This window comes from Rhea americana, unplaced genomic scaffold (genome assembly GCF_003343005.1).
Source record: "Rhea americana isolate MKP2758 unplaced genomic scaffold, rheAme1 scaffold_49, whole genome shotgun sequence".
Taxonomy (NCBI): domain Eukaryota; kingdom Metazoa; phylum Chordata; class Aves; order Rheiformes; family Rheidae; genus Rhea; species Rhea americana.
The window spans coordinates 1,524,039-1,550,160 of NW_028186634.1; the positions used below are offsets into that span (position 1 = coordinate 1,524,039).

A 26,122-nucleotide genomic window follows, 5' to 3' on the forward strand; every position below is an offset into this window, starting at 1 on the left:
GCTGATATAGGGCCTTTTTTCTCAGACARCTCTTTATCTATTTTGGCCTGAAGTTTAAGTCCTGCCTTACAAGTTATTTCCTGTTTGACTGATAGCTTTTGCACCTCTTAGATTTGGCCATCCGGAAGTTAAAGAAATTCAAATCCTGCTTATTGCTCAAGACCCTAACCATCTCAGTCCAGTGAGTTTTAGTTTTCCTAGTTTATCAAAGTTTGCCTTCCTGAAATTACCTTCCCAAAAGTGATCAAATAAGAGTGTTCAAATTTAATTAAATAAGTAAGTAGTTTTCAATTAGGACATAATTTCCAGTAATACATATTTGTAATAGCATTAATTTCTCTCCTTATCCAAATGTGATCTTGAGGTCAAATGCAGGTAGCCAGATAAGCTTTTTTTGTTTTTTAATGTTACCAGAAGAATGTTTTAGTCATTACATTAGAACTGACTGTTGGCCCTGGCTGAACTTCCTTGTGGACAACTGCCTTTTATTTCCTTAAAATTTTCTAAAGTGTCAGCAGGTTAACGTGCAGGTTTTGCTGTAAATAACTTGACACTATCACATTGTGGCATAGTAGTGTCAGTATTGCATCATTASTGTGACTTTGCTTTAAGCAATCCCATTGCGTAGCTTTCTTATTCTTTGGTTAGAGTTGYAAAGTACTTTGATAGCTATTTGTAGTATTGCTTAGCTTCTTACGGAAGAATTCTTACTCTTAASAGAGAAAATTTAACACTTGTTTAGCTAGCTGCTTGATTTGGAATTAGTCCATTTTTTATATTGAATGCTGATATGCGCTCAGTCCCATTTTTATCGAGAATGTTTGCCTTTCACTTGTTAACTTTGTTTCCTTGTATGTGACTTTTTCTTTGCTTTCTGTACTTGTTTAAGGAATGCATGTACTAGAAACAATAGCACAGGCATCTCAGCAGGCTTCATACACTTGGCCAGAAATACTTTTATGTGAAACAACTTGTCCGATATGTCAGAATGGAGGAAACCCTTTACGCTTAGGGTATTAGACCTACTACTGAATCCTTTCCAGGATTTTTGGCTTTAAAGCTTTTCACACTCATCACTTTTTGTTACATCTTAATCCCCAGTTATATGGAATTTATCCTTTTGAGCAGGTCAGCATTCATAAAACTATCAGTTTGGCTGAAATAACTAGGTTTAAAGCAATTCAGATGATAAAAGTGGGTTGGGTTCCCATTCGCCAATGGATTCCTTCCAAGTTTATGCTATACTGCTGAAACAGGTTAATTTGGAGTGAAAAAAYGTATTGAAAAAGGCATGACAGTCCTTAGTTTTGCGTGTATACCAGATTTGACCTCTTTTCTGTGCTGTTGTCTAATCTGACCATCTTCTCTGATATGCTGTAATGCTCAGCTCTTTTAGTTAATAATGAATAACCCATATACTTGTTAAGTAATTGTTCACTACTTTTATGATGAATAAATAATTGCAATGATTTTTTTTTTTTTTTTTAAACTATAGCTCAGTCTGCTCTTTTCTGGACTTCTGAGTAGGTTAAAGGCTTCTATGACCATTGTAAAAGCTCTGGATGTAAAATGTAGCTGATCAGACACTTACCACACCAGTGCACTGAAGGCCTGATTGTCTAAATGCAAAAAGACCTCAGGCTGGATATGACCAGATCCTTCAAGGTCAACTTACTCCAGAGAGTAYCTGGCTGTAGTTTCATGAATGCTCCAAGCTACTTGTGGCTGTTGAGCTCCTGAAGGTGTAGCTCTGCTGCACTCTGCTTTTCGATTACACTAGTATTTGTATGGCTGTATTGTGAATTGGATCAGAAAGTGGGTTGAAAACTGTTGCTGCTTTATTGTTTGTGGGTTTTCTCCCTTTTTTTGTAACCTGTTTGCTATGGGTTTTGTTTTAAACTGTATTGTTTTTTTCAGTATTTGTTATGAGATTGGATACACTGGAGAGTGCAGTGTACATTTCGGGGAGTAGTTAGGGAGGAATGTATGTCACTAAGCGGATTGAAATAGCACAGATTTGATGCTACAGGACTAATTCTGAGTTTAATGTTCTAAATGCTGCTTCCTTCCATTGTACAATTTCTTTCCTTGCTTTGTAGCAAAATGTAGTCATAGGCAGAACTGGTAGGTAGTAGTTCTATCTGTGACTCCATATTAAAGTTTTCTTGGCAGAAGYTGAGGGAAAAAATCTGTCTCTGTTTCAGTGAAATCTAGTCAAATGCCCAATGTAATAGCTCTCAGAGTTGAAACTGTTATGCTTGCAGCTTAATCGCCTTGTAGAAAGCAGTCAGTTCAGTGAATCTTTGCTTTTCAAGTTGCCAGTGATACATACGTTGCTTGTAAAAGTATACATAAAACTAATGATGAACATCAGGCTTCTGAAAAACTCTCTACTACTYGTGGTTTTATAGGCTCCAGAAGTATGTTTGTAACTATTCAAATACTTTTTCTTTGAGTTGCAGAAAGACCATGGGACCACTGGCATGCTGACAGGAAGCACACTTTTCCAAGAAATTGAAGGGCAGAATCAAGAATTGTCAGCTTTTTCTCAAGCAATTTTGAAGTAAGAAACTAATAAATGCAAATTAATTTTCAGAAGTAATGAAAGGGTCAAATAACTTTGTTTTCCTGTGCTGGGAAGATAAAATCCAATTAGAAAAYTTCAGTAAGGTGACAGGGTCTGTCCTAAGCTTTTTTGCCTGAATAGGTAGGCTTCAGTATCTATCCTTTTYCCTCTGCCACTTGTCTCCAAATTTCCTGTTCTTGTTTTGTTTACCAAGAATACAACAAAATTGTGAAGATATTCAGTAGTAAGTTCTTTGTATGACTGTGCCTCCTCTTCATTCTTTTGATCCTTTAGCTTTCTATAGTTACATGCTTTCTTCCTCCTGTTTTTTTCTTATTTGTTTTTGTAATACCTATTTTCTTTGCTTTTACTCTCATAATATTTTTCTGTATCTATCTTCTGTATATTTTTTCAGTGTAAGAAATCCAGATCTTTTTAGTTGATGCAACCCAACAAATTCTGTCATTTAGATGGTTTTTCTAAACCTTAAATGCCCTCACTTTTATTTCTTCCACAACTGGAACTCTGTAAATACAAACAGATAAAAAAAGATGTGAAGCTCCATACTTGTTTCTGCTTTGCCCAGGTAGTGACCAATTCTGTTAAAGACTGTATTGTAGATTTCTGTATTGCAATATCATGGAAAATGAAACTTGATAACACAGGAATTTCTTTCTGTTTTTTTTTTCTTGTCACTACAATTTAAGAGATTATTTTACATTCTTTTTTACAGAGCAGACACAAACTAGTAATCTAGGTGTCGCGTTCCCCCATTCCCCAAAGATCAACATGTTACTCTTTCTTGCCTTGTCTGACACCCATCAACTCATGTTATCAGGTGCTGCTGTAACTTAAAGGTGAATTTCTATGTTAAAAAAATATTRAGATTAGACATTTTAAAAATAGAATAGGAGATAAAGGTCCAATAAGTAGTGGAGGAAATATAAATYTTCTAAAAGTTAGTTACTAACTACCAAATTCAAAAAACAAGAATGTTTATGAAGTGAAAAGCAAGCTCTAAAAGTGAGAAGTGTTGCTCAGTGTAAACCTGTGGAAGTCATTGCTGAACGATATTGAGACAAAGATCTCATAGACTTTTTTCTTCTAGTTAAATCTAATTATTGCCCTTTCAAGACTCTTGCTTAAAATGCTGATGGACTTATGACTGGACAGCTCTTGCTAGAGAGGGTCTTCTTATTACAACTTTTTTTATTCCTGCTGTAGTCAGGAACCAAGCTAATGGAAATAAATGGTTGATCATTATAGATGAGTTCTTAATCAGCTATAATTGCTCTAATTCTGACAGAAAATTTAGAATTACTTTATCTGTGTTAAACAGCAGTACATAAAAAGCAGCTATCAGGAAGTACTGTGTTCATTAGTAGGTGAATGTGGTTTATGGTACTTGTTTCCTGAAGAAAAGCCTTCCTCTTAATTTATCTCTCTTTCTTAACTTTAACAACTTACAGTACTATTCAGAATTTAATTATTTCAAGTTTAGATTTGACTTCTAAAAATTCAGTTTATGGTCTTTTATATATGAAATAAATTACGCATTTGTTTTAACTCTGTTTTAGTCGGATGCCATGGAATAACTTTTTTATTTCATTTTAYTTTATTTAGAAACTACTGTAGAGCTTAACTCTTGCAGAAGCAGAGTATGTCCTGTAAGCTTTGAACTATTGAATATTTAAGCGATATGAAAATCCTAGGGTTTTCTGCTTAGGTATAAAGTAGCTTCTTCTCCTCTAAACAATACTCATATAATTATTGTAGCCAATGTTCTATTGAGAGCAGGAAAATTAAATGTTGCTGTGCATACAGTTTAGGTAAAGAGCAAAAGACATTCTCTACTGTTCTCTGACTTGTGATTATTAACATGTTGTTTTCCTTTAATCATACATTTATCCATTGCAGTCTTTCAAAAACTTTTTCTACTTACAGATTGAGGACCAATTTTCCATATGATAATCAACAAACAAATCCAGGTTTTGTGCTTAGTCCAATCATGCTGCAAAGAAAYATAAGTGGAGAGAGTGCTAGTATCAAGGTTTCTATAGAAATCAAAGGATTCCAGCAACCAGTAACTTTTACGTGTGATGGTATGTTTATACTTTTTAAATTGGGGCTTGCTTTTAAGGTTTAGCAAATGGTGGTCTGAGGCTGTACACTCAGTCTAGACCAATGACTTTCAGTTTTTGTAACCCCTGAGTCATGGGTGGGTGKGCTACTTGCAAGGAATCTGAAAAACTTAACTGAAGAACCTAATTCTGGGTCAGTACCTCCATCAGGAAATGTTTAGAGGTCGTAAAAGTAAAGTGAAACAGGTTTAAAAAGAAAAACCTGCATGAGAAGCACTGTTCTAACTACAGGTTAGAATGTTAAAGCACTTTAATGAGTTAGACCTGCTTTAGGATAACTTTTTTTCCCTTCAATATTGTTAACTTTTTACTTCCCCTTCCTCCTCCCCAAAAATACCTGTCTTAGTGTTGAAATAAAGCTGTTTCAGGCTGTCTGCAAATTCAGACAAATACCTGTCAGGAAATGAGAATAAAAATTGAGGCTATTTTAGCTATGGCATAACTTCAGTATGTGCTTGTGAGCACAAACACTGAAATAATACTGACTTACCATACCACGAATATGTATGCCAGTTTATAGGTAAGCATGAAAATAAATTTGCARTTGAGCTTATAGGTTTGCCTTGTTCTTGTACACAAATTCATACCGACTCTCAGCAGTCAAGATTGCACAGCCTGTGTGTATTAAGGCTGTAACTCTGGATGCTGTTAGCTTTTGGCAGTTCTTTGTGATAAAATAACTGTTATGATAGTAAAGTACCTCAAAAGTGACTTAGTCTTTAGCCTTTTCCCTGCTATAATCTGTTAACAGATTGAAAGAGATTCCCTTTTCCATACCATGTCACCTGAGAGTGTATCCTTGCTACTGTTTTCCTTACTGCCTGGTTCTCTCTCTGTAACAATGTAGACCTTTTAGAATTGAATGTTCTCCAGAGATGTGAAATTTATTGGCTTAAACTAGCTGCTGTATCAGAAAACAAGTTCTTAATGCACAGCAGACTTAATTCTTAGTTTGACAGGCCTTATAGTTATTCTGCTGTGACTAATACTCTTCTGTTAAGAAATGAGATGGTTCTTTATTGAAGTCTAAGGAGGTTTTCTGCTGATTACCCTTGAGATTAGACTTTTCCTAAAATTACAGACTTAATCCTTCCCTACAAAAGGTTTTAATAGTGTAACTGAAAATTTATAATTTCAACTGTCTGTTTTCAGATGTTCTGAGAATTCCGAGTAGCCTTGGAATGTGTTATGCATTCTAGCCCCACAAATTTTGTTCGTTGTGCCTTCTGCTTGCTTCCTTTGCTGATGTGGAAACTGATTACAGTCATACTACTTCTGTTCTGTAGCTAGTGAAAGATAGGACTCTTTAGCTCATATGAGCAGTAGGTGGGTTCAAAGTAGCTCTCTTCAATGCCTTTTATTCTTGATCCAATTGTATTGCATAGTTTGGCCTCCTAATGCTAGAACTACTTTAGCATAGCTTACAGCTCTACTTAGAGGGAACTACAGCTTTTCAGGGTCTGTTGCTGTGTAGAAAAGACCCAGGAGAGAAACAAACTAACTTTAGAGCTTATTTGGCTATATCTGTTAGTTTTTAATTGATTTATTAGATTTTTGCATGGAAATACAAGTCTGTTGGAGCAACACTCGTATCAGCCAGAAATTAATGCCTCTTTAAGAAAGAAGAAAAAAAAATGTAACTTCGTCTTTGCATTACCCCACTAAGTGCTGGAGCACTGATTGGCCTTAGCCAATGTAGCCTATGACTATAGCACATAGAAATTGTTACTGCCTCTTTTTTCACTATTGACCAACATATTCTATATTAAAGGTAGTACTACAGTTCAGAAGTTCCACTTCAGTTTTTTTTATGTTTCTGTTCTATTCACAGTAACAAGTAGAATTGATAAAGCTCTAAACTTCTGTAATTTTTTGTTGATTTCAACTGCATCWTTTTCTGCATACAGGTGAAATCTTTATTTTAATTTGTAGCCTGTTTCATATGCACTTTTTCCCTGGGAATGTAGGGTTATAGTGGTGGGTGCTGTTGATAGATATTTTAAGGGTTTGTATAGAATTTTTTCAAAAGCACCCTACTTCACTTGTTTTCCAAAAACTGCTTGTTATTCAGCTTAATGTATTAAGTAGTCCAGGATTCATATTTCTTGTCTTCCCTTGTTTTTGAATTCCTTCATACTTATTTTTCAAATGCTATCAAATACAGCTACGCTTGTAATGGTCATCCATTAGAGACAAAGGACTTGCATTGTCTTGTTAAAAACRTTGTTGTCTTTCCCCTGTGTATCCACTGTAGTAGTAACACTTTTTTTAAAGAAAAAGCTTMATGAAAATTAGGAAAGTCAATGAGAGGAGAATAAAACCTTCGGAAGGTACTGCTGAAAAAATAAAATGCTTTTATGTAATATTCTTATAGAAATACTGTGCTTTTAGTGATGCTGTCAGCAAATGGTTTAAGGCAGAAGATCAGGAACTAGGTAAGGAGGTGTAGAGAAAGAGGTGGAGCATTGTGTACTTAAAACTTTGTGCATGTATAAAAGCATATCTATGCATTCTTCCTCTGCCCTAGACATAATTATGAAAAAAAAAATCAGTAGGATTTGCCTCTGCTGCAGTTGACAAATTCATCTGCTCAAAACCAGAACAAGTAGGAAAATTCCATCTTCAAGTCTTCAGATACAATTTTTAATCTTAACACAGCTCACTTAATTGTTTGAATTCTTTGCTAAATAAGACTTAATGCAATAAAAAGATGCTATCCTAGAGTAAAAAGAAAAGTGTATACACTTTTGGTTAAGTGGCTATAATGCATCCTAATTGAAAAGAGGATTTAGCGATTTGTGAAACTATAGGCAGGTTTGTAAGATACCTTTCTTTGCTGCAAAAAGTTAAGTTCTCAAATGATGAAACCTAGGAAATTATAGAAGCATAACAGCCTTCTCTAAGAGTATAAAGATAAAGCTCGTTAAGAAATAATTACAACTTATGAAAAACAATTTCAAATGCTGTACACTCATATTTAACTTCTAGATGTAATTTCTTTAAACAGTGAGTTCCCCTGTTGAGCTTATAATAATGCAGGCACTTTGCTGGGTGCACGATGACTTGAATGAAGTGGACATTGGCAGCTATATCCTGAAAGTCTGTGGCCAAGAAGAAGTTTTACAGAAGTAAGCAAACTCTTTTTCATTAATGTTTAACTTTGTACTTTTTCATAGCATGATTACAAGAAAGTATATCTTTAATGATTAAATGTGTGCAAGCAGAAATGTATCTTCAAAATGCAGAAGAGCCATTTTGCACAAAGATTAGATCTCTCTAAAATTGTTCTGAGATATAGCAAAGTAGGTTCTCAACAGCTTCCAAGAAATCTCTTCTAATATACATTTTGTTGTATGAGGAACACAGATGGTTTTCCAAATGTAGATCTCCATACTGTTTCTGTAGATGGAGAGGATGATACAGTTTACAGCTGCTCTTCAAATCCCAGCAACGAAATAAACTCGCTGATGCAGTTTCTAATAACCTGAAATAACCTGATTTTTCAAAACTAATGGTTTGCAAATCTGCAATGTTTTGCAAAGTAATAATATTTGGTTTCCATATTAGCCAAAATAGTTAAGAGCTTCAGCAAAAATATAGGTATCTGTAATAATATATTGGGACTTGTGCAGAAGTAAAAAAAATATAAAGAATCTTGTAGACTGTGGGTGGTGTTTTTTTTTTTTTTTTAAGCACTTCCTTACTTTGAGCCTAAAAGGCTGCCTTAAATTTCATCCATTTTGAGGGTGTTTTTATTTTGAAAACATTGCTTTTTTATGCAAGTAATGTTAGTTTTCATTTGTTTAACAGTAAGCACTGTGTAGGAAGCCATGAATATATTCAGAACTGCCGGAAGTGGGATACAGAAATTAAACTGCAGCTCTTGACCCATAGTGTAGTGTGCAGAGATCTGGCACGAACAGTAAGTATCTCCTAAACTGCAGTAAATCTGATCTTTCGTTATTCTGAAACTAACTCGTTTGAAGATAGGTACATTGGTTAGAGTGGTGTAGATGTACAGATAATAGAATTAGGTAATAATTTCTGCAGGGAAATGCATGGACTTTTGTCAACATCTGAATTTTTGGCTTTGGGAGAGTATTTGAAGAAACCCTGTTTTCTTTGACTAGCTTCACGAAGTTAGGAGAATTTGATGATTTGAGTTGTAATTTTGTGTGACTAACAAACTAGTAAGTCTGCTTAGTGCTGTGACCTGTATTCTAATCCACTAAGAGGAAATAAAATGCATAGAGAACTTTGGCAAGGAAAACTTTATAAATGTGGTACTGTCTCTTATTAGACCAACTAGTATAGCTGGAAAATGTATAGAGGCTTATGGACAAAAACTTGAGACCTGAAAGAGAAGCAGCAAATTTCAGAGTTAAATACAAGTTGAGAACAGTTTTGGAGTTTAATTATATATGTATCGGACCATCAAAGATGGAGGGAGGAGTATTTGATGCCTATGGAGTTAGGTGCTAAAACCCTGCTCCTTTCTTCTTTCCCCACCCCAATATGTATGTTTCATAGGCTATTAATTACCTATTTCTTCCCCACCCCTACCCCTTGAAGAGATCACATTCTATCCTTCCCCTTCTACTGCACAAGTATTAGTGATGAAAATTATAAAACAATAGTAGAAATTATAGCAAGGTGAGAACAAGACTCAATATCTAGTATTTTATTATAGGAAGAAGATGATAGAACACCTATACATCTAACCAAACACCTCTACAAAGTAGAAAAGCCTTTCAGAGATGTTGTTATAAGGTAATGTTRTGTGGTTATTTTCATGATCAAGCCCACTGCTGAACTTCTGAACATGATGATTTTATACTCTTGCACTTTTGTTCAATAATTATTACTTGTTACAGGTCTTCTATTGAAGAGCTTTTTGATGCATATCATAAACAAATTGACATAGCGCTTAAAAATGAGGTAAGCTTATTGAGCTATCGCTGAACCAAAAGTAGCATGAGAATTTCCAACTATCTTGTTAGTAAACAAAGACCAGCTGAAGCTCTTGGAAAATTAAGATCTGTACAGACTGTCAGAAGTAGATCTGGAATCATGGATTTTCAGATTTCTTTTCCTTTTTTTTTCCTTTTAACTTTTCTAGCAGACTAATAGTAATCTTATCATAACTGAAACAGAAATGGTGTATCTTTCACATCCTGGGATGCCAAATAACCTTTTCTTCAAAAATGCTAGAAAAGATGAATTCAGAGAAATGGGGAAAAGCTCTGACTCTTGACTTTCTCTCAGACTGCATTGTTAGCTATGATGACACATTGATAACACAGATCTACACAATCTACAATCTACACAGAAACAAGTAACAGTAGTTGTGTGCAATGGGAATTGTAACTGAAGCATCTGAGTRTTTAAGTTTTACATAAGTATAATACCTGATTCTGTGCAGTTAGATTAATTGAAAATATGTTGTCAAAGAACAGTAATGTCTATTTCAGTGTATCATAGGTAGCCTCAAAAAGCTTGCATGTGAAGGTTAATTTGGAGTACAAATGCAAAAGCTAGCTGAAGATAAATTAAAGCTAATATTTTTAGAAATGAGTAAAGTAGGTTAACTGCTGATAGTAACAACTTCATGACTTGAGTTATTAAACCTTAGATAGCTTCTTAAAAAAGCAGTATATCTTTAAGGAACTTTCTATAAGGAACAGTCTTGAAGTGGATGAGTTAATAGAAATTTAAAATGTTGTGATACAGTCTTTTTTGTTGCCTCTCCAGAAATGTGGGTCTAAACAAGCTGGTGTCCRACTGTTTACATATTCCCTTAATATTGTAAAGGTCATGTAACTCCCTTGATAGTGATTCGCAACATTCTCAAGGGTAGTTTTTGAACACAATCTTATTGTAGAAGAGTGAGATGTTACTGCTTCTTGATACGGTGGTGTATTTGTTACCTCGCTCATAACAGCTGCTTCAGCTTGCTGGTTTAATGAGATTTCACAGGCTGAGCTGAGGAATGCAGAATATCTCAATTCAGAGTTATGTTCTGATTGTTCCACAATCTTTTTAAAGATGGGAGATGTAGCTTTTAGTGATTAGCTTCAAATATCAGCAGTTATCACACTTAAAAATTTTGACTTCCTAAAGTGAATTCCTTTGCAAATTCAATAGTTGAAGATTGCTAATGGAAGTGAAACAGTTTTAAAATCATCTGCAGATAAGTTATCCATAGCCTTTGATTTCATATTTATGGTCATTTTAAAATGTAGCTATTGTCTTTTTAGTGAGATAGTCTTGAGTGCCTATAAGTTTTAATCAAAATAACAGTGGTAATTTTGCTTTTGATAGGCTCAGAATTATCTTGGAAGTGTTAGCTTTTAACTTAGAGCTTAAATATTTACAATGGAGTCTTCTAGTTTATATGGTTATTTTCTTACCAGGACAAAGTTAATTGTTGCATGGTAATTGTCAATACAATTAACTTTGAATTCAAACTGTTTCTTTGCTGTCCTGTTGCAGCAAAGTTATGAGACTATACAAAAGGAAAAAAAAAAAGTTCACATCTTACTAAGAGCATATTACAGTAACTCCTCTTATTTATCTGTGCTTATAAGTGATTGTGAAAGAAACTTRCACCTTGAAGCTTTAATAAGTACACAAATATTTAAAAGCAAATATCTTCATTTTCTACATGCATTCTTTAAAATTGGATTAGTGAAGTCTTTGCTTATGTTAAAAAAAAAAAGGATTCTTAGAAGAAACAGTTAAATTCATTTTGAAGAGAAGCAAGAAAGGAGTATTAGGAGAATCTTGACTGTCTCAAGCAGTGTAAGAGAATTTTTATTCTCTGATTTTAAAAAATTGGTTTTCAAAAGATGTTCTTCTAAAGTGTGTAATTCCCCTTCCTTTTCTTCCCTAAGATGGTGGTTTGCAGCTGCTTCTGTGAGAACTGTTTCAATTATATTGAATGGTATGCAAGGCAAAAGTTGCAACAAACTTTATTCAGATGTTAGCTAAAGTGAAGTTGGTGATAAAGCTACATTACAGAAGCTATATTATAGTCTACATACAGTTTGAAGGTTCTAACTTGTTTTCAAGAGAGCTGAAATGGAAAAGCTGGCTCTTCAGCATGCTTCCTTTGTCATACTAAAAGAGTGGGTTTTTTTTTTCTGGACTACAGTTGTTTACATTAGTTGGGAATTACATTAGTTGAGACTTAATATCTCAGTAGACTGCACATATTTACCTAGAGCTAGGTGGTGTAGGGGAAAAAAATTGGAAGCCTTTCAGTTATAAATATATAGCCAATTCTGGGGGGGACAGCGTTCTAGAATCCATACTACTTCTGTTTGCTGCATTGATAAATGAGCTATAGAGGGGCTTAGAGACTGAAGTTTTTATTTAATCAAATTGTTATACTACAGTTAGATGTATTTGAGATATAAATCTCATAATAAAATTTTTGTGGTAATACCTTCTAAAAAATGTTTAAAGCAGTCCTGAGTTTTGCAGTTTTTATCAGACTTATGCGTTCTTTCACACTTTTCTTATTAGAACCAACATAAAGCAATAGAACATGTAATAAAGACTGTCAGAAAAATCTGTTTTGCATTGGATGGTGTAGAGACTCCTGCAATAACACAATCTGTAAAGAAGCTAAGGAGGGCTGTTAATCTTCCAAGGACTAAAAACACTGAGGTAAGCTTTCACACTCCAAATTGCATTCCGATGGTGGTTGTTTTGTGTGAAGTTTTTCTTTTCTTTCTTTTTTTTTTTCTTTTTCTCCTTGTGCTGATAAATACTATTTCAGAATATTTGGCAGTTTCAGGTAACTGCAACAGTTCAGTCAGAGCTGGATTTCTTTTCATTTATGTTACCTGAGGACTGTTTCTAACACGTTTTGCTGTTAATGCAACACTTTCCTGTTCTAAGTAGCCGCTTTTTACAATTAAAATACTGTTTGCTAGTTCTGTGTACAAATTTGTATAACAGCAGATGGTGTTAAATCTGAGCAAGGGAAACTGATGAGCAGCTCATGTCCTGTAAAATTAGTGCCTCATGTATTTTCTGTGCAGTTAATACTAGTAATACACTAGTAGCATCTTAAACCTCTTAACAGTTATGTTGCTAGATTTCTGAACACATGGACAAAAAAATGATCTCAAATAATGTAGATTTCGATTGAGCTGCTTCACAATGAACAGTTCACTTGAGCAGAATTGGTCTCAAGTCACTATCAAAAACACTGGCAATTAGAGGGAAAAGTGAAAATAAAAATTAATTAGCTTTGTAATGCTATTTCTATTGTCCTGCAGTCATAGTAAAATGGAAATTCATGTGCCATTTTTCCATTTTTCTCAGGTTCATCAGGTTAGTGATATTTTTGTCATACTCTGCTGAAGTCATGCAGGATACACAGGTCAAATAAATTCTWGCTGGAGAATACAGAAAATATGTATTGAAGCTTAGCAGAATTGGGCATATCGAATAATTCTCCAAAACTTTGGGTTTGGGTATATGAAGGGTGTAAAAATAACTAGATTACAGTGTAAAAATGACTTCCAAAAAAGTTATCCCAATAGAATTTAGAAAAAGTATATCTTTATTAGTAAAAATTTAAACTTTTGTGATGAAAATTGGCTTAAGTGGTAATATATATGTAGGCATATGTGATAGCTTGCTTTTCAGACACSAAACTGCTGCTAACTTCAGAATAGGTTTCATCTAAGGCTTACTCTGCTATTGTCTAGTTTTTTTAATTGTTGATTTAAAGTTGGAAGAATAGTCCAAAATTTAAAGAAGACAATAGACTGTCAAGTAGAAAACAACATGTATTGCGTTGTTTTGGTGTTTGTCTATCTGTCATCCAAAGTACTTGCAGTACTTCACAATTAATGTGGAGACATACGGAAATGTTACCTGAGAGAAAGACATGATTAACTYTTCTACAATTTTTTTTCCAAGTTTTTGTGTATTTTTTGATTGAAAAAAATTTTCGATGTTTATTTGCATTTACTGTTGACAAGGTGCACTAAAAGTGTAAGGATCTCATTCTTCTGARGCTATTCTCTGAAGTCTTAAGAAACTTATGTTTTTTTTATCACCAACTTAACATAATTCTGATTTAAAGTTTATCAGAATTAGAATTTGTCATGAAACCTTTCCTTATTAGAAGGGAGCAAATTCCCACGATTAGTTTGTTGTCTTTAGGCTACAGCARTGTCCTTGTTGAGATGAGACATTGCTGTAATACTGTATCATGTTTTGACTTTGATTTTAGCTGTTTTTGTGTAAAAAGCGAACATAGCAGATAGTGCTAAAAGACAGTTTCTTTAGTTATTTAACCACTAACATTTTTATTCAGGAAACTTAAATAACTTTGCTTATAAAAGATGCATTAACAAATGCCATATGCAAAACAGCTTTTCAGACTTAACTTGCTGTGTAATTGAAGCCAATGGTCTGGGCTTTCGTAACAGCTATGCCTGAGTTTTGTCTCTACTCAGATAAGTTAGTATCTGTGAAAACTATTCCAGTGTATTGTGTCCTTTAACAGTTTCTAAAAGATAGGAAAATAATTGTGACTTGACAAAGCATAAGCCTTTGAACATGGGGAATATTTGCTGCACAGTAGGGAAGTTGAGATGCTGTCTGATAACTCTTAAGGAATTGCGAGTGGAAAGAGCCCAAATGTAGACCTAATTCAGCTGTTTCATAGTTTATCTGTACCAGATGCTTGTTAAAAATAATGGTAGCTGAATATGGGTTTCTTGGTTCTGAAACTTGTTCTAACTTACTGTATAGGTATCCTTAAAATGTGGTGAGGACAGTAGCAAGAGCTCATCTGGTGAGTTAATTTCTTCAGTCTTATTTAAAAATTATTTTCAGCTGGCTGTTTTAGGAAGGTGTGTATTAAAAATATGTTATAATCTAGGTTCACTGCAGCCTGAAAACCCTCTGAAAGTGAGCATAGACCAGTTAACAAGAGCRGTTGAGGACCTTATGCGACTTCATATGAATTCATGCAGCAGCAGTTCTGCAGTAATTTCTCCAAAAGATAGTAGGGACGCCAAGGAAGCGTGGACTGCCACAGAACATCTCCAGTTCACAGTATTTGCTGCACATGGAATATTTCCTGCTTGGGTATCAAAGTGAGTAATTTATCAGCTGTAAAATTTCACTCTTTTCTAGATTTTTTTTTTGTTTATTCTACTTTTTTTCCTTGTCTAGTTATGAAAAATACTACTTGATTTGTTCTCTGACCCATAATGGAAGAGATCTGTTTAAACCTGTTCAGTCCAAGAAGGTTGGCACGTACAAGAGTTTCTTCTACCTGATTAAATGGGATGAACTGTAAGTGACTTCATGATAAAACTCACTAAAATACTTTCATATATAGCAATTACCTAGCAGCCTGCGAATACAGCTTGACACCCTTAAAGAYGGATAATAAAGCTGGTTTTGAACAGTGCTCAAATTATCTAGATTGGGAGGTAAAGCAACTGACTTCTGCAGCAATTAATGCTGAATAGTTTTTTCTATTCCAGAATATGTTGTAACAACTTTGTATGTATCTGCATTTAAAAATAAGATTTAGGATTATTTCTATAAAGAGAGCAGTTGCTTAAGTACTTAGAGGATCTTTCTTATGGCATATGATAATGTCTGTCTGGTTTGAGCTGCTGAACAGCTTCAATTTCTCTTTATGGGGGAGAGGGAAGAGGGTAGAAAGAAAGAAGGAGGGCCATGCAGAGAAGACTACAAAGAGGAAGACTGTGGGTGTTATCTGAGGGGGAGGGAATATTACCCATTATTTATGCACAGCTTTCTCTTTTTCCATTTAATAGTTATTACACAGCCTGTCATAACTGGAGTGTCATATCAGATCTACATTGTCCCATATATCTCTTCCTATTAATTTTTAAAGGTCAGAAATGAATGCTGAAGAACAGCCTAAAATTCTGTAACAACAAAACTATATCAGACTAGGAATAAAACTTTTAGGTTCTAGCAAATGCACTGCCTTTTTTCTAAATATGCAAGAAACTCAATGTCAGTTCTCCTGCTGGCAACTGATAGTGTATCACAGTAAAAGATGTCTCAGATTGCTTATAAATCATTTAATATAGTTGTTAACTGATTTAGTAATATGCTTGTGGTAGCTTTTAGAATGATATTTTGGTATGTAGAACTGTCATTATAGAAAAAGCCAAATGTAAAAAACACTTTGCTAACGAATAAAAACAAACAATGTAAACAAAAAACTGAGCTGAATTGTTCAGTGAAGTGTATATTCCTTAGCTGTTTTCTTTATGGATGCTGTTGTGCCATTTTAGGAATTCAGCTTTCAGTAGTTCTTAAGAGGTTGTTCTATTTGGATGGGAATCAATTATCAACTGACTTTAAATCTGAGAGATGAGGAGGCGGCTAACATGGAACTGTGAGAGTCCTGCTAGTGGGTAGAGTGGGAAGACTGGTTATACTGGACTCCCTAGCTTCTTGTTAGGAATGTGATTTAATAGACAAATATTCTTTGCCTATTAAAAAGGGCTGTTCCAGATCTAACTGCAATGCAGAGCTGTAATCCAGCAATTTTTATGAGCTGGTGGTGGGAGATAGTGAACTGAAATACAGTAGTGTGAAAATTAAACTTTGTCCTTCATTGTTGATTTACTTTTTGAAAACAAATCATCAACAGACTATATGAATGATGAGCCTGTACCTTGCTAGTAATTGTTTTTCTTCTCTGGCTGACTTATTTTAATGCTTTTATTTTATAGAATAATTTTCCCCATCCAGATTTCACAGCTGCCATTGGAATCAGTCTTATGTTTGACATTGTTTGGAATCCTAAATCAAAGTAGTGGAAGTTCTCCTGACTCAAATAAACAGAGAAAGGGCCCAGAAATTTTGGGTCAGGTTTCTCTACCTCTTTTTGATTTTAGGCGGTAAGTATCCAAAATATGGCTAAGGTTATGGTGATTTGCTGTATAAGGCATACTYCACACCCATAACTATAGAAACTGTTCCTCTGCTACTTATTGAATGTAATAGGACATGAGAAAGATAGATTCTTAAATGATATTGTCATGGAGAACATACCTTCTATTAAACTGGATACGAAACAGTTCTGAATTGTATTGTTTCCATCTAACTAGCTGAGAAACTGATCTGCTGAAGCAAGCTAGATGTTTAGATGACAGCTGCTTTTTGTGGGAAATTGTCATAGTACTGTGGGCTAGAAGAGAACATGTTAGCACCCACAGCTTGTAGGAATGCAGCAGTTGAGTATGCAAGCACAACGCGAGTTGCTCTTTGAGGAATCCATTGGCATTCAGGTCGAGATCTGTTGCCCAGTATTTCATATGCAGTTAAGTATCTGCTAGTGTCACTATCTACTGAATTGGTAGTCTCTGTTCTGTATTGAAGGAGTATGTTGTTGATAGGTGGCATTTCATGAGTTAATATCTGAAAGTATATTATATTGCTGAGAGACAGTTCACTATTTACGTATGTTGTAGCAGATGAATTATAAACTTCTAGCTCTCAGCAGATTGAGCCATGGTGATAGGGAATGCAGCTTACAAAATAAAGTATTTGCAGCAAACCATTAATTCAGCAGGAATATTATCTAGTACAATACAAAGCAGAACAAATACTGACAACTGGTAGATAATATACTATGTGTCCGTGCATCATGAGGCAAAAGTGCATCTTTCCCAAAAACTATCTTAATATGCRGGAAGAAAAATAGCTTTTAATCTTAGCCCAGTTCTGTGTGTGGAGATGAATACAATGACAGCTTATTTATTTATTTATTTTACAAATAAAGRCTTTAAAGGTCTATGGTATATCTAAGCACTCTTATTCTTTAGAGCATCTTTGTCTTTTTTGGTAAATGTTTGCTGCAGCATGTTTTTGTAGGTAGATGTGTGGGAGTCAAATTGGAGATTTAAGTTTGATTAGCTGCATCTTGACTCTTAGATATATATTCTTTACTCCTCTGTAAAATTCTTCAATCTGATAGTAGTGTCACAATAAAATTAGCAAAAGAATCAAAAGACTGTTTTAAAATATACATACTTTTAAAAATAGATGTGTAGTTTTGTAGAGAGGCAAAATGAACCATTTCTGTTATCAAGCTGTTTCTGAGTAATAGAGATCACAAGATGTTTTGGATCTGGATTTCTAAGAAAAGGGTTGAGTGGGAGATAATTAACTACTGTATTAAATTTGTAATCTCTTTCTAGTTTGAAATGGTCTCCCTTCAACTACAGATGTTGGATCGTGTTTTAGCTCTTCATTACTGAGAATGAAAAGCCTACTATAATTAATGCTCTTCAGTTGAATGTTCCTGGTTTTGTTCAAATTGTCTTCTCCTTTTGTTAGTATTACCAAATTAGCTACATGAACAGTTAGCATTCTGGAAAATGTTAACCAATATGCTTCAGGCATGGACACCAAAATTGAGTATGATATTGCAGAAATGATCACACCAATGAAGACTAAATAGCTTCTCTATTTATGCTTGAGGTGTCCTAATTATACACCCTTCTGATTCTGAGTACTTACTGGGAGCATTTGTTATCTTATTGCCAACCAAGGCCCCTGGGCTTTCCTGAAGAGTCACTTCTTATATTGCTTATGTTGGTTTCATGTGGTTTGCATCATTTGATTCTAGATGTGGCTCTGTTTGTTTGAGATGCGTTGCCTGTGTCCAAATTGTGAAGCCATCCTGTGTTTAGCCTTTGTTTACCACTCACACAATCTCTTTCCTCAAGTTATTGGTGAAGATGCTTAATAGCATAGATCTCCAAACTGATTCCTGTAAATTATTGTAGAATACCTACCCACCATTACTACTTCTCATTATAGTTGTCATTTTAAACTTACCAGGAACTAATTCTTAGCATTTAATGTGATGTGTTAATATATCTTCCTAGTCCCTTGGTTGAAATAWCCTAAGGCTACAGTGTGTAATGTAAATCTGTGAACTGAAACATGTAGCTTGCTTAAATCTGTTATCTATTAATGCTTATTTGATTTAAATTTACTTGTTAACCATGTTTTCATTGAGTCCCTCAATAGCACTTCCCCATTAGAATAGTAGAAAGGCTCTTCATTATCTGATTTCCCTTCCTACTGCCTTGATGGTTTTCTTCTGAGGACTTGTCCTTAGTTTACCAGGAGTAACTGGAAATTGACTCCCTTGGACCACAGGGACTGGTGCAGCTCTTTTAAAGGTTCAAATGCAAGTAATAGAGATCTGATCACTTTAAGCATGTCTGGTAGCGCCTCTTCAACATACTTGAATGATCTGCACCAGACCRCATCTCTAACTGGAACTGCAAGGGCTGATCCAGTTTTGTACAGTGACAATTGCAACAGCTTGGGGGTGCTTAGCAGYACAGGCTTTCCTGCATTGCCAGGAGGTATTATACTGGCTTGCAGCTGCTTTAGGTCTCTGCTGATCAAACATATCCTTTTTTTTGTAAACAATTTTTCTTTCAGTTCTTTATTTACATGTTACATTTTATGGTATGCAATTAAAACTAGTTTTTCTTTTGATTTAAATTACAAATTTTGTTCTRTATGTCTTTGTCCAACAATATTCATATAGCAGTTAGAAGTGTGGGGAGAAAAATATTTTTTCTGTTGGTGCAAAGCACTACAGTAGAATGTATTGGGCCAGAATTTGCTGAATGACTTGTATATGGCAGCTGTAGAGATGCTGGTATCTAATTTACCTCCTGTCTACATCAATTAAATCCAGGTAATTAAAGATACTATGCAAATATTCCATTGCTCTTGCAAATAGCATCAATAGCCAGCAGGAACTAAAGATTGTAGCTAACTAAAATGTGGGAAGATTAAAAGGTTACTCTTGTGCTTTGGAAGATTCTGAAGCCAAAGTGGAATCCCTTTGGCTGAAATGCATATGGGAGTGGGAGGGGTTTTAAAATAGCTGCTGTTGTCGATGAGACAGGAGGCTGTGACAACTATCTTAAACTGAGAATTATTAAAAAGAACAAACTTTTCAGTTGTACTTCAGTGCCATGATTTAGACATTTCTCAAGACACAGTAAAGATTAGACCATTAAGCAGTCTTTTGAGACTTTTTTTTTGGCAGATATGTCTGTGGTATGCYTTGCACACTTCATGAGTATCTCAGTTATGTCTTATTATGATTGGAAACTTACTATTTGGAATAAAGTGGCAAATACTAGTGTCATTTGATTTTACAGTTGCAGAATCTAGAAATATGGGAAGTATAGGCATGTCTGTAGTCTATTTATGTACATAATATATGCCTATGCCTTTTTTTTTCCCTGAGAGGGTAAGGAGCTGCATGTGTCCTGTTTTATTCCTCAGAGGAAAAAGTATTCTGTTTTTTTCCCCTGTAAGAATTAGGGAACACTTTATTTAGTTGGTTCAGCTGTTTCTGCATAGAATTTTTTCTTCTGCCAGTTTGGCTTAAAAGTTGCATATAAGGTTCACACATTTTAAARGACTTCAAAATGTGGAAGAGAATCAAAGGAAAGAAATTGTTTTGATGCTTGATGGTTACAATACCCTTTTTTAAACTTGGATCTGTATTGGCCAATGAATGATGCATTTCCTATGTTCTTTTCTGAATACCAAAGTTTGAAATATACCTTAAAAGTTCAGGGGGTGAACATATTTGGTATTATTTTAGTGTGAGCATCTGTCATATTCATAACATTTTCCTAGGCAGTAGAAACACTGATACTCCATTCAAAATATTTTGCTATACTGTGGTAATATGGGTTAATTATTTTTTTGTAGTGACCATTGGTCTTCTCCAGATAGTATTTTGATAACTATTATGTTGAAGTAAATAGATTGTGACACTAATACATTGTACTTGCTTTCTCTCTCTTTAGATTCTTAACTTGTGGAACAAAGCTCTTACAACTCTGGACCTCATCACATCCCAGTCATGCACCAGGGATGGCCAGTAAGAGAGGAAATATGGAAAGAATAGTACTGCAGGTTATATATGCATTGACTTTGTTATTTTGACTTGATTGCATTTTGTTTGAATATTGTGACTCATTAACTCTTGCATGAGTGATAATAAGTCAAATACTATTTTTAGGGAGAGTGTAAATATTAAGTCATATTTGAAAGCCAGTATAGAGTAGTGACTGCTAAGCATTAGGGGCAAAGAAKGGAAAACTACTCTAAATGTATAGAAGTCAGATGCTGAATCACTATCATGGAATCAGAGAAACTAGAGGTACGTAGTTAATATGTGCTATCTGAACTGGGAAAGAACATCTTTTAAAAAGCAGTCTACATGTGCTGGTGTTGTCTGGACTCAAATAGCAATTTCAGTTTCTTTAAATGCCTCTCATTCTAAACTTAAAAGTCCAGATTTCTCTTCTGAGAGAAGGCACCTTGTTTAGCATGGTTTAGCAGTCTCAACATGTGGTCAGACTTGTGGTTGCATTGAAACTACTGGTGCTTTTTAATAGTTTTGTGATTAGTCTCAGCTCTAGGCCTTCTTTCTTCTAAAGAAGAACTACTGAACAAAATTGGGAAAACGGCATTTGGAAACTGTTACGTATATAGAACTAAAGAGTGCAAGTGCCTAAACATTTGAGCTTGCTGAAAGGGGGAGCTTTTTGCACTGGTTTTAGAAACTTAGTCATCTTTTTGATTTCCCCCCGTCCTCTCCCTTTCTCTCCCCAGGTTGATTTCCCATCCTTTGCTTTTGATATTGTATATCAAATTCCTCAGTCTCCAAAGACCAGTGTGTGTCATTCCATGGAAACATTGGAAAAACCATCGAAGGAACGTCTGCTTACCATTCTCTCCAAAGATAACACCATTGGGTATGTTCACCTCTTTGTAACTATGGTCTCTTTGTATGTGACAGTTTGGAGATAGGGTATGGAACGTTCATCTAGCCTTAAACTACTTCTGTAATACACTTCTAGTATACTAGAAGTTCTGTGGAAATGTTAACAAAAGATTGAATTAAAGCTGTAAAATAATGGTCCTGACTTAACAAGTTCACTTGTGCTTTCTGTGGTCTGTGTCATAGTATTCTGCAGTTACAAGATTGCTACCCCTTCAGCCTCTTGTCATATTTGCCTCTTCCTGCCTGGCATTCCTTCAAAAGCCAGACAGCAATGGCAGTTTTAACAGTGGCCATTCATGTGCTGTGAAAGCATTTCACGCAGGCTTTAGCAGTAGTCTTCATCAAACCAACATTAACATTTTAGTTTATTGTAGACTATAATGTTGAAAGGACAAAAATAAGTTTTAATATAACTTTGAGCAGCTGTTTCCATAGAACTTTGTGTTTTGTCCAAGTTTTACTCTTTTATGGAGGAAATAAAGAATTTTGAGTTTCATTTTGCTTGTGTATGAAATTATTTGGATGTATGTAATGACTAGTAGTTTGGGGATTTTTCAGATGATGCTCTATATCTTGCTTTGTAAACCAAAAATGCTTTTGTCCGCAGGCTATCAAAAGAAGAAAAAGAATTTTTGTGGGAGAAGAGACATTATTGTCATAGTCATGTTAATAGCCTACCAAAAATACTAGCTAGTGCCCCTCACTGGGACTGGGCAAGTCTTCCTGAGATATATTCATTACTTCAGCAATGGCCTCCTTTATCACCCTTAGCTGCACTGGAACTACTTGATTCAAAGTAAGAAAAACAAAGTAGATTAAATTCTGCACGTGTGTTATGTATTAAATGATTTTTGTTCAAGGGATGACTGTATGGATAGTAGTGTTCAAAGGACACTAAATTAATTCAGATATCCTTAATGAAGCTATGTAGTTGAAAGAGTTGTAATAGTATCTGCAGTWAGAATTCTGAGTTCTAACACATAACAGGACATAAGTAATATAGCAAAGATGTCAAGACTGAAGTCTTGCAAGATTAGTATGATCGTCATAACATGCAAACACATGTGCATATTTAGGTAATGTCTTTGAAGGGCCTAACATTTTCAGGTCCTTTCTTAGAGTGTTAAGATTTTATATCAGTTCTTCTGTGATTTTAAATGATTTTTCTTTCTTTTTTTAAAAAAAAAAAGTGGGGGTAGAAAGGAGAAAGAAAGTACTGTCCAAATAACATACACTTAATGTGGATTTGTGGTGACTTCCTAGATTTGCTGATCAGGAAGTGCGAACTACAGCTGTGAACTGGATAGAGGCATTAAGTGATGATGAATTAACAGACTTCCTCCCTCAATTTGTGCAAGTAAGACTTTCTGCTTACACTACAACTTCATTTTTTTTCTCCTGAACAAAACAAAGGAATTACTGATTATTGGTAATAGAAATGTAATGGCACATATGTTCTTAATAATAACTTAGATATGGAAAGCAATTTAAATAAAGCTGTCTGTCTGTCAGTCCCGCATTTTTCATGCTTCTGTCAGTGTGCTAGTCAAAAATCTTTGTCTAGAACGAAACTGATTGTATTTTGTTTGTGTTTAGGCATTGAAGTATGAAACCTATCTGGACAGTGCTCTTGTCAGATTCATTTTGGCTCGGGCTTTGGGAAGCATTCGAATAGCCCACTACCTSTATTGGTAGGATGTTCTCTATTCTATTATTTCTCTAATGTATTTACTATAGGATTAATATTTCCAGAATAAGTGTTCTGTCTTAACATTGTAGTTCATAACAATGAGTGTTGCATAGAATTGATAGTAAACAAAATATAAATGCTGTTTTTCATGAAGAAACAGATAGTGCCTCTACACAGCAAAAACTTTCATTTTGTATCCTGTAAATCAGGAATTTCAAATGTATGTAGTAATAGTTATTTTAAATACTTTAATAATCTTATTGTTTACAGTATTTTCTTTAGGGGAAAAAGTAACTTAAACTTTATTTCAGGCTTCTTAAGGATACACTATATGATGCAAAGTTTGGTGTAAGATACGAGCAAATTCTTGGAGCCTTTCTTTCAGTCTGTGGAAAAGGCTTGAGGGAAGAGCTGGAGAAGCAAACCAGGCTGGTACAGCTTTTTGGAATGGTAGCAGAAAAAGTAAAGCAAACAAGTGGATCTGCTAGACAGGTGTGTATAATCTTTTTTTTTTTTTTTTTTTTTTTTAGGAAGATTAGCCCAAGTATACCCTCAAAACAATCCAGTAAATCAAATCTTTAGTATAAGTTCAATAGAATGTTATATAAAATACCTAGGAAGACCTGTGAAACTGTTGTGTGTTTTTAACAAGCTGATGATTTAAAATCAGTTTCCAATAGTCAATATACAAAATCAATAAAGTCAAGCTAGAATCAGATTTAAACTCCTTGATGCTGAAGATTGATCCCATTGTACAAAAGAACAGGTATTTATTTATATATTGGTAACAGCTTACAGTTCAAGGGGGTTAGATGGTGTCATCTGGGTCAGTCAAAAAAAATTGTGTGATATTAGTGTTTATGTATTTTGGATAGCTAACACARCTGTTGTAAATCTTCTTGGCATTCCGTTGACATTGAGGATTCAGATAATGATTTTGCGCTGCTGAAGGATAACTTTGTCCAAAACTTTTCTGTGCATACTCCAGTTAAAAAAATCAAGTTTCTTTGTTATTTAAAAAAAATCTTTATCTTTTTGTCTGCAGGCTGTCTTGCAAAATGGTATGGAATGTGTTCAGTCCTTCTTCTTGAAGAACAAATGCCGTTTGCCTCTCAATCCTAGCCTTGTGGCAAAAGAGTTAAATATTAAGGTATGGCATGTCCAGAGTTTCAGAATCTTTTTTTGTAAAAATTACGCATAGGCAAAGTTTTTACAGGCTGGAGAAATCAGTGGAGGTGCTTGAAAGCTGTTTACACTAATTGAGGAAGATTTGAATTAAAAATGCTGGTTGAATGAGGCAGTAAAATTAGCTGAGAAATGACAACTTATACAAGTAATCATGTACAACCAATGAAAGTACTTGTTTAAGACAAACCTGTAGAAAGTTGACATTTCTTCAAATTCTGTCTCCTTTGAAAGCGRTAATCCTGGTTATAGTAAAGTAGAGAAATATTCAGAGCACATGGAAGAAAGTAAGTCTGACTGCATTAGTAATCACAAGAGAGAAGTGAACAAGGCTGTAACTTTTAAATAATGAGTAAATGTTGTGAAATCAGTGAAGCTCCCTGTTACTGATCGTGTCCAAGAGATGCACAAAAACAAGGGAGGCAGATGATAGTTTTATTTTTTTATGAAGGTCCAGCAGGTGATAATGCAGGAGAAGAAGATAAATCCTTCTTTCCGTAACTCTGCAAGGTTTGACAATATTTGCTCATCCACAGGTTTGATAATACCATTGTGCACAATTAGGAAATTAAAACTCTTTGAACACTGGATTTAGTCCTATCTAGGGACATAGTTCCTTTTGCTTTCCTTCTTTACCATAACTGTTAAATCATATGTGCATACTTGCAAGCAGATAAATGAGAAAATATTACCAAAGGTGCAAACCTCCATTTTTTTCCATACTCTCAGATTTTAAAAAGATGCTGATAAAATATTTATCCCCGTTCACTCTTTACTTCAAAAATATATAAAATATCACCATGTTGCAGTAGTCTTCTGTACAAAAATTAAATGACTGTACAATAATTAAATCAGAAGATTAAGAAACCTGAATATGCACACTGTGATTGTCTTGCCTTATGTGCTAATGGGAACAGATGGTCTTTGTTTGTTTTAGCTTTTTTCTTTTCTAAGAATTAACATTCARTCTACTTTTAGGCATGTTCATTCTTCAGCTCCAATGCAGTACCGCTGAAAGTTGYACTGATAAACGCAGACCCTCTGGGAGAAGAAATCAATGTGATGTTTAAGGTAGGCTTTTCATGTGTATTGGAGAAATTGTTGAATGATAATTGATATGAATAAAATAGAGCTTAACTTCAACGCAGATCAAGAGACTGTTATTTTCCAAACTTTTTCCTCTGTATCTAGAAACTGTCTTAACAGATAAACAGTTATGAAAAGAATAAAGGGCTTAAAGCAGCTAGTTTTCATTAAACAGCCTTTTTTTTTTTTTTTGGTAACAGACTGGGAACTTTTACTTTAGCATTGACTCGGCACCATGTAATCAAAATATTTTGGAATCTTGAATGTACCCTTATGAYTTCCTTATTAGGCAGGAAAGTATGTATTTTTCCAGATGATATATACATCTATCTAAAATGTCTGTGACTTTTTCAAAGTTGCATAGGAAAACTGCTAGTACCAGGAATTAATAATCTTTCTTAAGGACAAGTACAGTTTCCCCTCAAATGGCCATTCTGTTACCTCTTCTCTGAGTGAAGGCATTAGAATTAAAAATACAACACAAAGCAAACAAACAAAAAAGCAGAATTATGTTTTCTTAAGATTCCTATAAACATTAAAATTTCAGAAGTTAACTGATGCCTGAACATATTGTAAAATTTGAAAAATAGGTA

At 34.6% G+C, this 26,122-nt stretch overlaps 1 protein-coding gene across 3 annotated transcripts in view; it reads left to right on the top strand.

Annotated features, from left to right (window-relative positions):
* The window catches only part of PIK3C2A (phosphatidylinositol-4-phosphate 3-kinase catalytic subunit type 2 alpha), a 75,448-nt gene that overhangs the window by 34,492 nt on the left and 14,834 nt on the right, over positions 1-26,122 (top strand). For 2 of the 3 annotated variants that reach the window (XM_085317139.1, XM_085317138.1), the window contains exons 3-21: positions 2,457-2,563; positions 4,511-4,668; positions 7,715-7,835; positions 8,518-8,629; positions 9,398-9,477; positions 9,582-9,645; positions 12,235-12,378; positions 14,485-14,527; positions 14,615-14,831; positions 14,911-15,033; positions 16,461-16,628; positions 20,586-20,694; positions 21,397-21,539; positions 22,176-22,364; positions 22,832-22,925; positions 23,165-23,259; positions 23,570-23,750; positions 24,304-24,408; positions 25,422-25,514. In XM_085317139.1, the coding sequence (XP_085173265.1) occupies positions 2,457-2,563; positions 4,511-4,668; positions 7,715-7,835; positions 8,518-8,629; positions 9,398-9,477; positions 9,582-9,645; positions 12,235-12,378; positions 14,485-14,527; positions 14,615-14,831; positions 14,911-15,033; positions 16,461-16,628; positions 20,586-20,694; positions 21,397-21,539; positions 22,176-22,364; positions 22,832-22,925; positions 23,165-23,259; positions 23,570-23,750; positions 24,304-24,408; positions 25,422-25,514 (2,346 nt within the window). The remainder of the gene's footprint in view (positions 1-2,456; positions 2,564-4,510; positions 4,669-7,714; positions 7,836-8,517; positions 8,630-9,397; positions 9,478-9,581; positions 9,646-12,234; positions 12,379-14,484; positions 14,528-14,614; positions 14,832-14,910; positions 15,034-16,460; positions 16,629-20,585; positions 20,695-21,396; positions 21,540-22,175; positions 22,365-22,831; positions 22,926-23,164; positions 23,260-23,569; positions 23,751-24,303; positions 24,409-25,421; positions 25,515-26,122) is intronic. The other variant, XM_085317140.1, reaches the window with a different exon arrangement.